General features: G+C 47.2%; 1 protein-coding gene and 1 non-coding gene across 2 annotated transcripts; both read right to left on the bottom strand.

The window, feature by feature from the left end:
- Nucleotides 1-5,726: 5,726 nt before the first annotated feature.
- Nucleotides 5,727-5,799, bottom strand: trnan-auu (transfer RNA asparagine (anticodon AUU)). Its single transcript has one exon. It is a non-coding gene; the product is annotated as a tRNA-Asn (tRNA).
- An 8,049-nt stretch (nucleotides 5,800-13,848) lies between these two features.
- Nucleotides 13,849-14,811, bottom strand: LOC132092002 (paraneoplastic antigen Ma1 homolog). Its single transcript, XM_059498048.1, has one exon. The coding sequence runs from the start codon at nucleotides 14,809-14,811 to the stop codon at nucleotides 13,849-13,851; it is 963 nt and encodes a 320-aa protein (XP_059354031.1).
- Between the last annotated feature and the right edge of the window lie 1,064 nt (nucleotides 14,812-15,875).

Genomic DNA, 15,875 nt, shown 5'->3' with positions numbered 1-15,875 from the left:
ATGGGGGCCACCTCGACCGGGCATAGAAGTCTGGTGACCCTACGACCTTATTTAGGGGTCAAAGGGTCAAAAAAGGGAGCGCTTGTCCACCAAACCGGTACGCGTTTACATTGGAGATGGGACATCCGCCCTTCGGAGACGATGGGTCGTAGGTCCCCGAGATTCGAGATTCTCGCATCTCAGAGGCCCCTCTCCCATGTCCCCAAAGTACGAAGCTGTAGGACCTTGAAAAAATAATTCCCATCCGGCACCCTGAAATCTCTCAAAAGGCTCTGATCATGTAAGAGTCAGAGAGGGCTGAGGGAGAGATTTTGTGCAGGAGGCTCCGAATTATCCCCTCGCCTTAGGGCCCCGCTCTTTCGGCAGCTCAATCGGGGCGGCCCCTGGACCCACCGATCCGAATTTCGGGCTCCTGGGTCTTTTCTAAAAAAGTCCCCCCTGCCATATATTTGAATGGGGTTCAAATAAATTGCGGGTGGACATGCACCACATGTGGTTTTCTATGCATAATTCTACAGTATTATGGGACAAAACTTACAAAAATGGGTTCCTCGGAGCTTGCAGATGGAGTACAGCAGATGAGACTTCAACCACGAAATCGCTAAAATTGATCCGTCCACGGAACCATTAGGAAGGGCGTGCTGAATAAATGGCAAATGGGAGGTTTTTTTAAAAAAAATGTCCATTTACAATTTATTCAGCGGGACCTCCGTAGTGCTCTGGTGGACATAATTTTTTATGCATATTTTACATTATTATTGGATAAAACTTACAAGAATGGATTCCTCTGGGTGTCCTGAGTACAGTAAAGGTCTTTTCATTAACAATAACACACATTTGAAATAAAAAAAGTTAAATACAGTTGCTATTTAATGAAAAGTGAGATACGCACCACATGTGGTGCACATGTGTGCCAAAATTCAACGCTCATTTTTATGCAAATTCTACAGTATTATGGGTTAAAACTTACAAAAATTGATTCTTCTGAGTGCCCTGAGTACAGTACAACTGTTTTCTCTCGGCCTCATAAAAAAAATTTTCTTCCGACTTCCACCCCCCTTGAGCTGCCTTCTCTAGCCGGGGAGGGTGCACCCTGGCCGGCATGGATGAGTAGGTGCGAGGGGGGTGGATGGTACTATTTTTCTGCTAATATCTCCGCAAAGCGGTGGACCCCGGGACTGAAATTCAGGGGATCCCTAGAGGGTCGAGGGGCCTACCGTATGCGACCACCCTCTAGTTCCTGGGTGGTCCGGTTCCTGAGTTATCCCGGTTCAAATCCCACATTTTGGGGGGCCGTAACTTTGACCCCCGGGGTCATAGGGACATGGGGCAGGTGTCATCGGATAGAGGGCCACCTGTTCTGACCTTGACCCGATTTTGGTGCAGTTTAGCCCCGTTTTGCGGAGTTACAGCTTGGCAAAGTCTGTGACATTTTGGTTAACCAAAATCCAACATTTTTTATATGCATATTTCTACAGTATAATGGGATAAAACTTACAAAAATGGATTCCTCTGAGTGCCCTGGGTACAGTACAAGTGTTTTCTGTAGGCCTCATAAAAATTTTTTTCTTCCGACTTCCACCCCCTTCGAGCTGCCTTCTCTAGCCGGGGAGGGTGCACCCTGGCCGGCATGGATGAGTGGGTGCGAGGGGGGTGGATGGTACTATTTTTTTGCTAATATCTCCGCGATGCGTTGGACCCCGCGGCTGAAATTCGGGAGATCCCGCGAGGGTCGTGGACACGACGTGGACACGACTCCGAAGGGTCCGATCGGGCCGAATTTTGGATATGTGTCTCGAGGGGATCCCCTCGACCGGGCACTGAAGTCTGGTGGCCCTACCACCTTCTTTAGGGGTCAAACGGTCACAGAAGGGACCCCACGTCCACAAAAGCGTTACGCGTTTTGATTGGAGGTGGGACGTCCACAGTTCGGAGACGATAGGCCGTAGGGCCCCCAGATTTGAGATTCTGGCATCTCAGGGGCCCCTCACCCAAGGCCCCGAAGCAAGTAGTCGTAGGACTAAAGGGAAAAAAGTGCATCGCACTAGGGCCCCGCGCTTTTGACTGCATGATCCAGGGGCCCCAAAGATGCACCGTTCTGAATTTCGGGCCCCTGTGACTTTTCTAAAAAAAAACCACCTGCCATTTATTTGAATGTGTTCAGCATGTGTTCGGCTCTTGGGCCCCGGGCCTTCATAAGCTTACTGGGGGAGGCCCCAGGAGCCACCTTTCCAAGTTTTGGGCCCCAGGGATGTCTCAGAAAAAAATGTCCAACCGAGGCCCTTTTCTAACGCTAATGGTCAAATGGACAAATATTGGGTACGTGGGACCCAGGGGTGGGGTCCGCAAATGTTCCGCATGTGATCTGGGCTCATTCCGTGAACATAATGGTCAAATGGACAAATAGTGGGTTCGTGGGACCCAGGGTGGGGGTCCGCAAGTGGTCCGCAGATGATCCGCAGTCATTGTGTGAACATAATGGTCAAATGGACAAATAGTGGGTCAGTGGGACCCAGGGTGGGGGTCCGCAAGTGGTCCGCAGATGATCCTCAGTCATTGTGTGAACATAATGGTCAAATGGACAAATAGTGGGTTCGTGGGACCCAGGGTGGGGGTCCGCAAGTGGTCCGCAGATGATCCGCAGTCATTGTGTGAATATAATGGTCAATTGGACAAATAGTGGGTTCGTGGGACCCAGGGTGGGGGTCCGCAAGTGGTCCGCAGATGTTCCGCAGTCATTGTGTGAATATAATGGTCAAATGGACAAATACTGGGTTCGTGGGACCCAGGGTGGGGGTCCGCAAGGGGTCCGCAGATGATCCGCAGTCATTGTGTGAATATAATGGTCAAATGTACAAATAATGGGTTCGTGGGACCCGGGTTGGGGGTCCGACGGGGGTCCGCAACGGTTCCATGGTCATTCTGTAACTTTAAAGGTCAAATGGACAAAAATTGGTTTCGTGGGCAAAAGAATCGTCCACCCCCCATTCGGGTAAATGCCACTGTTTTAAACCTGAGGTGTACTGCTCCGTGCGCCACCCTGTGGAGAAGTGCTGTATGGCATTTAGGGGCCTCAAATTTGGGTAAGCTTCCGCGAGGCCCCTTGGGGGACCAGATCCTCCCGCGCCGGTCAGGGGTCTCCCGTGGGCCAGCGCAGTCCGGCAGACATTGACACCGCGTCCGGCAAAAATTTTTTGGGGTCAGCGCGCAGTTCCCCTTAACCCACGTACACGAGCCCTCAAACTTATACCTGAATGGACGCTCCAAAAAAAATGGACACACTTTATGGACACTCTTTCCTAAAGGGCTGACCATAAGAATCAGGTGTGCCGAACAAGCCAACCAATTTCTGCTCAGTTTGTGTCCAACACTGCTGCCTGACCTACGTGCAACCAACCCAGCTCAGTCAGCAAGCGGAGATTGCAAGCTAGCCCTGCAAGCGGGTAAAACAGCGGTCCCACTGAGGAGAAATCAGGCTGCCATGTCTCATCCTATGTAATGGGGTTTTTCAGTACTGTCCCTGGGGACCGACAACACTGCACAATTGGGAAGTCTGTCTTATTCTACTCACTCTGTGATCACTCTTTCCTAAAGGGCTGACCATCAGAATCAGGTTTGCCGAAAGAGGGAGATGCACTGATCCCCGGGAGCAGAAAGGAACATCGCTCTAGTACAGTCAGCAGAAGAGATGGACCGTAGTGATAGCAAGCTGAGGCCTACAAAAAGAAGACTGACCTACGCCCAAACAGGGACTTGAATTAAGCAGACCACCTTCTGCCATGTTGTGTGTAACACTGCTGCCTGACCTACTTGCAACCTAGCAAGCCGAGATTGTAAGCTAGCCCTAGAAGCGGGTAAAACAGCAGTCCCACTGAGGAGAAATCAGGCTGCCATTTCTCATCCTATGTAATGGGGTTTTTCAGTGCTGGGCCTGGGGACCGACAGCACTGCACAATTCTGAGGTCTGTCTTATTCTACTCACTCTGTGAGCGCGCTTTCCTAACGAGCTGACCATCAGAATCAGGTGTGCCAAACAAGGGAGGTGCACTGATACCCTGTAGCAGGAAGGAACACCGCTCCAGTACAGATTCAGAAGAAGAGATGGACCGTAGTGATAGCATGGTGACTCCGCCAAAAGCAGACAGACCTTCGCCCGAACAGGGACTTGAAGCCTGGACCCTCAGATTAAAAGTGTGATGCTCTACCAACTGAGCTATCCGGGCTCTTGTGGAGCACTGGCTTCTCACCTTTTATAAAGCAGCAGTTTTACAACAAGCTGCCTAGAAGAGACGCAGGTGTCACGAGGATGAAAGCTAGAAGCAGTTATGGCACAGAGAGCGAAGGACCATAGAAGGCACAATTACAGTCACAGAAAGCTAAAGCAATACTGCAAATCCTTCCGGAAATGGGAAGAGTTCGAACCTGAGCAGGGAGACCCCAATGGATTTCAAGTCCATCGCCTTAACCTCCCGGCCACGACTACGCCTAATGTTAGAAAGCAAGTCCCCTTGTCTGATGGCGCCCTGCACAGGCCAAGTTTCAGAAACAAAATCACGCAGAAAGATGAGGTGGTAAAAAATTTTCAACCTTCCCGTATACTCAACGGCAAAGGGTTGCCATGACCCGGATTTGAACCGGGGTTGCTGCGGCCACAACGCAGAGTATTAACCAATATACGATCACGATGTGCCACTGGCTCACACAAGAAAATCCTTGGAGCCCGGATATAAGAAGCAGCAGCGTCGTGTTTGTCCATCGAAGAGTAATAAGTGCGAGGACCGTGAAAAATGCATGGATGCTTTGCCTCATGGCCTTCAGCAAACAGCGTAGTCAGCAGGATTCGAACCTGCGAGGGAAGACCCCAATGGATTTCAAGTCCATCACCTTAACCACTCGTCCACGACTACGGGAGTAGACCAATTTCTGCTCAGTTTGTGTCCAACACTGCTGCCTGACCTACTTGCAACCAACCCAGCTCAGTCAGCAAGCGGAGATTGCAAGCTAGCCCTGCAAGCGGGTAAAACAGCGGTCCCACTGAGGAGAAATCAGGCTGCCATGTCTCATCCTATGTAATGGGGTTTTTCAGTACTGGCCCTGGGGACCGACAACACTGCACAATTGGGAAGTCTGTCTTATTCTACTCACTCTGTGATCACTCTTTCCTAAAGGGCTGACCATCAGAATCAGGTTTGCCGAAAGAGGGAGATGCACTGATCCCTGGGAGCAGAAAGGAACATCGCTCTAGTACAGAGTCAGCAGAAGAGATGGACCGTAGTGATAGCAAGCTGAGGCCTACAAAAAGAAGACTGACCTTCGCCCAAACAGGGACTTGAATTAAGCAGACCAACTTCTGCCCTGTTGTGTGTCACATTGCTGCCTGACCTACTTGCAACCTAGCAAGCCGAGATTGTAAGCTAGCCCTGGAAGCGGGTAAAACAGCAGTCCCACTGAGGAGAAATCAGGCTGCTATGTCTCATCCTATGTAATGGGGTTTTTCAGTGCTGGGCCTGGGGACCGACAGCACTGCACAATTCGGAGGTCTGTCTTATTCTACTCACTCTGTGAGCTCGCTTTCCTAACGAGCTGACCATCAGAATCAGGTGTGCCAAACAAGGGAGGTGCACTGATACCGTGGAGTAGGAAGGAACACCGCTCCAGTACAGATTCAGAAGAAGAGATGGACCGTAGTGATAGCAAGGTGACTTCGCCAAAAGCAGACAGACTTTCGCCCGAACGGGGACTTGAACCCTGGACCCTCAGATTAATAGTCTGATTCTCTACCGACTGGGCTATCCCGGCTCTTGTGGAGCACTGGCTTCTCACCTTTTATAAAGCAGCAGTTTTACAACAAGCTGCCCAGAAGAGACGCAGGTGTCACGAGGATGAAAGCTAGAAGCAGTTATGGCACAGAGAGCGAAGGACCATAGAAGGCACAATTACCGTCACAGAAAGCTAAAGCAATACTGCAAATCCCTCCCGTAGTCGGTAGAGTTCGAATCTGCGCGGGGAGACCCCAATGGATTTCAAGTCCATCGCCTTAACCTCTCGGCCACGACTACGCCTAATGTTAGAAAGCAAGCCCCCTTGTCTGGTGGCGCCCTGCACAGGCCAAGCTTCAGAAACAAAATCACGCAGAAAGATGAGGTGGTAAAATTTTTTCAACCTTCCCGTATACTCAACAGCAAAGGATTGCCGTGACCCGGATACGAGCCGGGGTTGCTGCGGTCACAACGCAGAGTACTAACCACTATACGATCAAGGCGTGCCACTGGCTCACCCAAGACAACCCCTAGAGCCCGGATACAAAAAGCAGCAGCGGCGTGTTTGTCCATCGAAGAGGGACTGGACATTTCGCAAATAAGTGCGAGGACCGTGAAAAATGCATGGACGCTTTGCCTCATGGCCTTCAGCAAACAGCGTAGTCTGCAGAATTCGAACCTGCGCGGCGAGACCCCAATGGATTTCTAGTCCATCGCCTTAACCACTCGGCCACAACTACGGGAGTAGACCAATTTCTGCTCAGTTTGTGCCCAACACTGCTGCCTGACCTGCTTGCAACCAACCCAGCTCAGTCAGCAAGCGGAGATTGCAAGCTAGCCCTGCAAGCGGGTAAAACAGCTGTCCCACTGAGGAGAAATCAGGCTGCCATGTCTCATCCTATGTAATGGGGTTTTTCAGTACTGGCCCTGGGGACCGACAGCACTGCACAATTGGGAAGTCTGTCTTATTCTTCTCACTCTGTGAGCACTCTTTCTTAAACGGCTGACCATCAGAATCAGGTGTGCCTAACAAGGGAGATGCACTGATCCCCGGGAGCAGGAAGGAACATCACTCTAGTACAGAGTCAGCAGAAGAGATGGACCGTAGTGATAGCAAGCTGAGGCCTACAAAAAGAAGACTGACCTTCGGCCAAACAGGGACTTGAATTAAGCAGACCACCTTCTGCCATGTTGTGTGTAACACTGCTGCCTGACCTACTTGCAACCTAGCAAGCCGAGATTCTAATCTAGCCCTGGAAGCGGCTAAAACAGCAGTCCCACTGAGGAGAAATCAGGCTGCCATGTCTCATCCTATGTAATGGGGTTTTTCAGTACTGGCCCTGGGGACCGACAGCACTGCACAAATGGGAGGTCTGTCTTATTCTACTCACTCCGTGAGCACTCTTTCCTAAAGGGCTGACCATCAGAATCATGTGTGCCGAACAAGGGAGATGCACTGACCCCCTGGAGAAGGAAAGAACATCGCTCTAATACAGAGTCAGCAGAAGAGATGGACCCGTAGTGATAGCAAGCTGAGGCCTCCAAAATGTAGACTTACCGTCGCCCAAACAGGGACTTGAATTAAGCAGACCACCTTCTGCCCTGTTGTGTGTCACATTGCTGCCTGACCTACTTGCAACCTAGCAAGCCGAGATTGTAAGCTAGCCCTGGAAGCGGGTAAAACAGCAGTCCCACTGAGGAGAAATCAGGCTGCCATGTCTCATCCTATTGTAACCCTTCCTATCCTGCTCATAAGAGGATGGGCCCTAGGTTCGTTTCATATATACTCTCGTATGTGTGTGATATTCTGGATTAAATATATGGGTCACTAAAATGCCTTAAACTTAAACTTGGACTAAGACAAATACCTAAACTATGGTAAATAACTGAATAAATGTCACATTCTACTCAAACTCACAACAGAAACCTTGGTGTAAAAATAACAAGTTCTCACTTTAATTAAATAAAATAATTGTAAATAAAGACAGTATAAACTAAATGAAATGTCTGTGCCCTTAGGCTAAAATGCAAACACCAGTATACAATGACAGTTCAAAAAACAGTGTTTTCTTCAGGAATAAAATATTTCACACAATGTTTCACTTTTATAAAAATAATAAAAGCCGGCACCCCTTATTAGAAAAACAAACGTTGCAGGCCTGATTCGTGGCTCGGGATCGTTGGAACCCAAAAATTACAGGTTCATTGAATTATAACAAAAAAAAACAGATACCTTTTCCAAGCACAATGTTCCAGTCAGTTCACCTCAGTCCAGATGAGAATGGAAGCGCACACAGGTGTCCACACCGATATCCACACAATCTCTGATGATTATCCAACGTTGCCAGAGGAATTCTGAGCATCCCTGGTAGCTCAGAGCGCTATCTGGTTCACGTCCTCTCGTTTCCTGGTCGGGAACTGACGAACAGCTACATGGCTAGCTGCGTTAGCTAACAGCTGCATCCACACAGTCCGATCACGTTTCTCTTAGCCTTTTGCCCGTGCTTAGCCAGCACGGCAGCCTGCATGTAATCAACAGTAATAAACTTCGTGCTGAAATTAACTGTCGCTCACAACTATCACTTGTCACTTACAAGATTATCAGGCTGACCATCAAAAGTACAAGCTATCAGAAGTTCAGCATAACAAGCTGTTCAATGCACAAACGAACTGTTTAATCCACTTTTTTCTCACATGCGTCTCTCCTTCCATCCTTATCTCTTTCTGTGTTCGTCCCCCTCCCCTCACAGACGTAAGGTCACATGACAAAACAACCTGGTTTTAACAGAATTATTCTTCCTCTAAAATAAAATAATGTTTTCTTTTTTTGGCTTTTACATTATGAAATAAACTAACGTTCTCTTTTACAAACACAATTTAACATGAATTCGCCCACTTTTTAAACACAATGAAAACATCAGATTTTTAACCACCTCTTAACTTTATATTCTTTTAACATGTTTTTTTTAATCAACATGAACTATTTATTTAAATGTGTTTTAACATTTCAGCTGGGTTACACCCTCCCCCTTCTAATAGTCTGGTGTCCTCAACAGACAACAACAACTCAAACTCTACTTTAGGAGAAAGGTAAATATAACAACAGCTTATCTAAGTTTAATTCTTTCCAATCTTAATAACCACACCTCTCTGTATGATAGTGATTGGCTGATCTCTAGCTTTACCAGGCTCATCATAGGTTAGTCTTACTACTGGTTTGATGGGTCTTTTCGAGCGTGTTTCAGCTTTATTAATCAATGGCTCTGGTGTTTGACTAGCATCTACGCTAACATCTACGTCTGTAGACTTAAGAGCACTGTCATCTTGACTTTCATTTGGTTCAACTTCTGGCTCTTCAGAGCTCTCCTGTCCAGTCTCCTCCAGCTCATCATCAGTTTCAGGAGCAGCATCCGGACTGGGTCCCTCCTCCACCTTATCATCCTCTTCAGAGCTCTCTTCTGACAGAGGGGGATCTACATCCTCCTGCATGTCCTCTGAAAGGTGTGTAGTCGGTCTGGTCCTGGGAGTCTCTCTGAGCTTATAGCAAATCCTAGTAGGTCTGTAGTACTCCGAGTCGGAAGAAGAATCAGTGCTAAGTGGCTCGGGGAGGACAGTGTCAGGTAAGGTCAATGTCTGTTTTCTGGAAGTCTCAGTTCTTGTTCTTGCCCTGACACATGAGTCATGATCCACCGCTGCTTTTGGAAGTCTCACTAGCTGTCCTATTGGCAGAATGTGGTCTCTGTGAAGCGTTTTAACACTTCCCTTCCCATTCTCAGGCCTGAGCTTATATACAGGAAGATTTGGCATTTTTCCAACAACCAGGTAAGGCATAGGATTCCACCTTGTTTGCAGCTTATGTTTGCCTTTCAGCCCCAGGTTCCTGAGTAACTCTCTGTCACCGACGTCTAAGGACTGGAAACTAACTCTTTTGTCGTAGGACTTCTTGTTCCTTTGATGAGATCTATAAGCCATTTCTGATGCCAGCCGATAAGCTTTTTTCAAGTCCTCTTTTAACTTTGCCACATAGCGGGAAGGACTGTCTACTTTCCCATCCACACCCGTTCCAAAGCACAAGTCCACCCGAAGCTTGGCTTCCCGGCCAAACATTAAGTAATAAGGTGAATATCCTGTTGAATCACATTTAGTGTTGTTGTAGGCGTGGACCAAGTGTGGTACATGTTGGCTCCACTGACGCTTCTTGTCAGGTGTTAGCGTTCCTAACATAGAAAGCAAGGTCCTGTTGAACCTTTCAGGCTGCGGATCCCCCTGCGGGTGGTAGGGAGTAGTACGCGACTTACGAATCCCCATCATCTTTAACAGATCTTGGATCAATCTACTCTCAAAATCCCGCCCCTGATCAGAATGGATCCTAGTTGGTAGCCCATAATGCACAAAGATCTTGTCAACTAAGATCGTGGCCACTGTTTGAGCTTTCTGGTTCTTAGTGGGGAAAGCTTGTGCATAGCGTGTAAAGTGATCAGTTACGACCAATACACTGCTCATTCCTTTTGAGTCTACTTCCATGGAGAGGAAATCTATACACACAAGATCCATTGGTCCCCTGCTGGTAATCTGGTGTAAGGGAGCTGTTCTTTGATTAGGGGACTTGCGTGTAATACATTCTCCACAGTTTTTAATATACTGCTCAACATCTTTGCTATCTTTGGTCAGAAGAATCTCTGTCTCAGCAGGTCAGTTATTCTTTCGATTCCGAGATGTCCCAAATCATCATGTAGGGCCCTTAGAACAGTGTCTCGATACTTGGTCGGCAAAATGAGCTGATTGACGTTCTCCTCTGAAGGCAATTTAGACTGGCGATAGAGAAGACCAACATTTAGAGTTAGTTTGTCTTTCTCTCCTTTCAGTTGGGAAAACTCTGGATCATTCTCAACATGTTCTGGCCATTTATGATGCTGGACAGCCTGTAGTGCAGATCCAATGACTGGATCTTCTTTTTGTGCATGTACTAGCTCATCTTTGGTTATGTGTTTCAAAGCCTCAAGCTCCATGTGCATGGGGAATGAATAGATGTTTGGAATGCATTCTGGGGGAGCTCCGAGCTGATCCACATAGCGGACTGAACCATCTGAGGAAGTAGGTAAGCTGACTCTTTGACAGATCGACTTCACCCCATCCTGTGATATGGTTTCCCAATCTAGGTGGGAATCATCATCCGGAAAATGTCGGGAAAGAAGATCGGCATCTATGTTTGTGCTTGCCTGGTCTGTACTGCACATCAAAGTCATAAGTCGATAAAGCAGCAAGCCATCTGTGTCCCACTGCATTCAGCTTAGCAGTTGAGAGCACATATGTCAAGGGATTATTGTCGGTCCGTACCGTAAACCGGGCTCCATACAGGTAATCCTGAAAACGATCCACAACAGCCCATTTGAGTGACAAAAACTCCAGCTGGTGAATTGGATAACGTTTCTCTGACTGACTCAGCTTTCTACTTGCAAAAGCCACTGGTCTCAAACCCTCTGAATGCTGCTGATAAAGAACTGCCCCAACTCCCTTTAAGCTGGCATCCACATGAAGGATGTATGGCTTCTCTGGGTCGGCAAATGGTAGCACCGGAGCATGTGTTAGACAGTAGATGATCCGATGGAAAGCATCGGTGCAGGACTGATCCCACCTTTGACCAAATGGCTCAGACTCTTTCAGATAGCTCTTGGAGGGATCTTTGTTTTGCTTTTTACTCTTTTGTGTCGGAGCATAGCCTTTGGTTAGCTCTGTTAAGGTTCTAACTATGGAAGCATAGTTGGCTATGAATCGCCTATAATACCCGCAAAACCCCAAAAAAGATCTCAGGGTCTTCAGGTCAGTCGGCTTGGGCCAGTTGGTAACTGCTTCGATCTTTGCAGGATCTGGTGAGATGCCTTCAGATGACACAATGTGCCCGAGGTACTTTACTTTTGGCTGGCAAAATTGACACTTATCCAGAGAAAGCTTCAGCCCAGCCTCTCCTAGTCTGTCGAGCACCTTAAGTAGCCTCTCCTCATGTTCTTCTAATGACTTCCCAAAGACGATAATGTCATCCAAGTAAACAAGAACCTGTAGAAGGTTCATGTCACCCACAGTCTTTTCCATTAGCCTTTGGAAAGTAGCTGGGGCTCCTGTTATTTCCTGGGGCATTCTCTCGAACTGGAAGAACCCCAGCGGGCAAATGAACGCCGTTTTTTCCTTGTCTTCTTCGGCCATAGGAATCTGGTAATATCCACTTCTCAAGTCCAACACAGAGAACCATTTGCTGCCAGACAAAGAGTCTAATGCATCATCGATGCAAGGGGTGGTGTACTGATCCGGTATTGTACGACTATTTAGTAACCTGTAGTCAATACACATACGTATGGAACCATTTTTCTTTCTGTCGATGACTATTGGTGATGCGTAAGGGCTGCGAGACTCTTTGATGATGCCTGCATGCGTGAGCTCTTGAAGATGTTTCCTTACGTCATCAATGTCAGCAGGAGTCAAACGTCTGGACCGTTGCCGGAATGGTCGGGAATCAGACAGATGGATGGTGTGCTCTACCCCTTAAGCTTCTCCAACCTCCCATTCCTCCATGGAGAACACATGTGATCGTTGGGAAAGCTTCTGCCGGAGTCGCTCTTTCCATTCCTCTGTTACAGGGGAGTCTCCAAAGTTGATCAGGGTTTTGTCAAAGTCTGTTGCGGTTGTCTTTTGGAAAGAGACAGTAGTGACACTCTCAGTAAGATACATGTGCCCTATGACAGTGCCCTCTGGTATAACCGTCTCCCTAAGGGACTGATTTTGGACTAGCATCTGGAAGTTGTTAACATTTACTGCATTGCCAGGCACAACCATGGGCTGCAATAGCACACTAGCTGGAAGTGGTGCTGAAGGGGATGTGTCTACCATCAGGATCTCTTTATCAACTTTTTGCATAAACTCAACTTTACAGCTGACCTGTAAGTCTTGCCCAGGGGGAAGTGTAAGGGAACCTGGACCTTGCCATGTAACCCAACTAACATCATCATCATCGACGGTAGGTGAAACTAAAGTTGGGGGTTTAGGCATGTTTTCGCAATGAACTTTTATGCCAAGAGTTTTGGTGATGTCAAGACCCTTTTCACTGCAGCGCTTGACCAGATTTCTCACATGACAGGTATTTGTCCCTATTATGACTGGTGTCTGCTCTTCAGACCTAGGACTGGGGCAAATGAGAGCAAGAACTGTTACAACCTCACTGATTCCAGTAACATCTGAAGGGTATTCCAGATCTACCAAACTGTAGCCACGGTAAGGATAGCTGCTGTTGGATTCACTCAAACCCCAGATGGCCAGACCAGAAACAGGATGCACGGGGACATCTGCGAGGTGCTTTTTGTACCATGACTCAAAAATAATAGTGACCTGTGAGCCACTATCCATGAGAGCATTACAGGGATGTCCTTTTACTTTAAACTTTACCAAACTGGGGGGCCCGATCAAACCTTCTGGAATTACCGTTGTGACTGGCGTGTTTACAACACTTCTTTTTACATCACAGTCTACTTCAGAAGGTGTGGGGTCGGTAACAGGCTGGTTTTCTTTCACAATTTTTAGGGCTCGTATCAGCTTCCTTATGACTTTGTTTTGTTTTTCTGGGTTGTGGCACTTTGCAACAAAGTGACCATTCTCCCCACACCGGTAGCAAAACTGCTCATCGGAGGGTCTCGAGGGTCTGGTGGGGATTCGGTAACCAGCTTCCACCGCTGAGACGGAAGGGTTTCTGACAGAGGGCTCATATGTGTTCTCTTTCCTATGCAGCTTTTGCTGCAGTCTCTTGAATTGCTTCTTTAGAGCCACTAACCCGGAGTCTTGGCTTGGTTCACCTGAGAGTGAAGGGGTCACAGGCGAGGGATTGGAGAGTTCTGCTCTAGCTTCAGTAGGTTTGGGGGCCAGAGCAGCCACCATTGACTTGAGCTCTTTTACCTCAGCTTTTAAACTTTGGATCTCTGCCTGTTTAGCATCAGCTATGTGCTTTGAGCGCACTGGATTCACTGAATTGTTGAGTTTCATCCTGGATGTTTCATACTCCTCTTCATGACGAATTTCACACAGCAGTTGTAGAAAAGTTGGTGGGTTATCCTTCCTCTCCCTTAATTGTAACTGAATTAGCATCAAGTTTAGAGGCGACAGCGCCTTTCAGTAGTTGAGACAAACGGGCTTTGTCCTTGTTGCTGGGCAAAATGCCTTTTCTCTGAACAACTTTAGACAGAGACCGCTCCAGGCGTCTAAGGAAATCAGACAACTTCTCCCCTGGTTGCTGGTACATCTGTCGAAAAGCAAAATACAGATCATCTCCAGACTCAGCAGTTCCAAAGGCACTCTCCAAGGCCTCCAGATATTCAGCTGGACTTGAATCAGGATGAGAGTCTCTTACAGCCTTAACTACTTCTAGTGCTGGTCCTCTTAAACATTCCATCAGCCTGCGCCTTTTTTCTCTCTCCATGCATTCGCACTCCTCCACCATGAGCCATGCCTGCTCAAGCCAGTGATCAAACTGCTCCTCCCCAGGTGGAACTGGCAGAAGTCCTGAGAAAATGCGTAGACGACGGTACCCACCTTCAGCAGGAGGTTTACTGGTTTTCTCCAACAGATCTCCCACTGCCTTTAAGATGGATTCAGTAGAGTTAGTGGGTGGTTGAGGGCTAGAGAGCAGGGCCTTAAGATCATCCATAGTCTTTCCCTCAGTCTCTAACAGCACTTTCAGTTTGGTACCAAACTCTTCAGGGGCTGGGTTGCTAGCTATGGTGACCAGGGGCCAAGTTTCTCCACTCTCAGGATACATCACTTCAGGGGGAATGCTTACAGTGGTGAGGTTCTCCTTAGTTTCACAGAGAACCATCAGGCTGCTCAAAGTAGTATCAAACATCCTGCCTCTGACACGCACACGTCCCAAGCACTTAATGGTTTGAACAACTTCTTCAATATGGGCTATTTCAACATCAGGTGGGACTATCACCATCAGTCCATGAGCCTCATCCAGCCCTTCTCCTCTGCACCACCTCTTCAGCTCAGAAATGAGCTGTGCTCTGTCTGCCATTTTGCTCTGTGGTTTAACAGATTTTTTTTTTTTTAATTATCTGCACTGACTGTTAAAACCCCAATACTAATCACAAATCACCCCAATCCCAGCGGTGCCTCCATTTTATGTAACCATTCCTATCCTGCTCATAAGACGATGGGCCCTAGGTTTGTTTCATATATACTCTTGTATGTCTGTGATATTCTGGATTAAATATATGGGTCACTAAAATGCCTTAAACTTAAACTTGGACTAAGACAAATACCTAAACTATGGTAAATAACTGAATAAATGGCACATTCTACTCAAACTCACAACAGAAACCTTGGTGTAAAAATAACAAGTTTTCACTTTAATTAAATAAAATAATTGTAAATAAAGACAGTATAAACTAAATGAAATGTCTGTGCCCTTAGGCTAAAATGCAAACACCAGTATACAATGACCAGTATACAGTATACAATTAAAAAAACAGTGTTTTCTTAAGGAATAAAATATTTCACACAATGTTTCACTTTTATAAAAATAATAAAAGCCGGCACCCCTTATTAGAAAAACAAACGTTGCAGGCCTGAGTCGTGGCTCGGGATCGTTGGAACCCAAAAATTACAGGTTCATTGAGTTAAAACAAAAAGAAACAGATACCTTATCCAAGCACAATGTTCCAGTCAGTTCACCTCAGTCCAGATGAGAATGGAAGTGCACACAGGTGTCCACACCGATATCCACACGATCTCTGATGATTATCCAACGTTGCCAGAGGAACTCTGAGCATCCCTGATAGCTCAGAGCGCTATCTGGTTCACGTCCTCTCGTTTCCTGGTCGGGAACTGACGAACAGCTACATGGCTAGCTGCGTTAGCTAACAGCTGCATCCACACAGTCCGATCACGTTTCTCTTAGCCTTTAGCCCGTGCTTAGCCAGCACGGAAGTCTTTATGTAATCAACAGTAATAAACTTTGTGCTGAAATTAACTGTCGCTCACAACTATCACTTGTCACTTACAAGATTATCAGGCTGACCATCAAAAGTACAAGCTATCAGAAGTTCAGCATAACAAGCTGTTCAATGCACAAACGAA

The sequence above is a fragment of the Carassius carassius genome, chromosome 18 (assembly GCF_963082965.1).
Source record: "Carassius carassius chromosome 18, fCarCar2.1, whole genome shotgun sequence".
Taxonomy (NCBI): domain Eukaryota; kingdom Metazoa; phylum Chordata; class Actinopteri; order Cypriniformes; family Cyprinidae; genus Carassius; species Carassius carassius.
The sequence above is the reverse complement of the archived record's forward strand: the minus strand, read 5'-3'. Positions and strand labels throughout refer to the sequence as shown.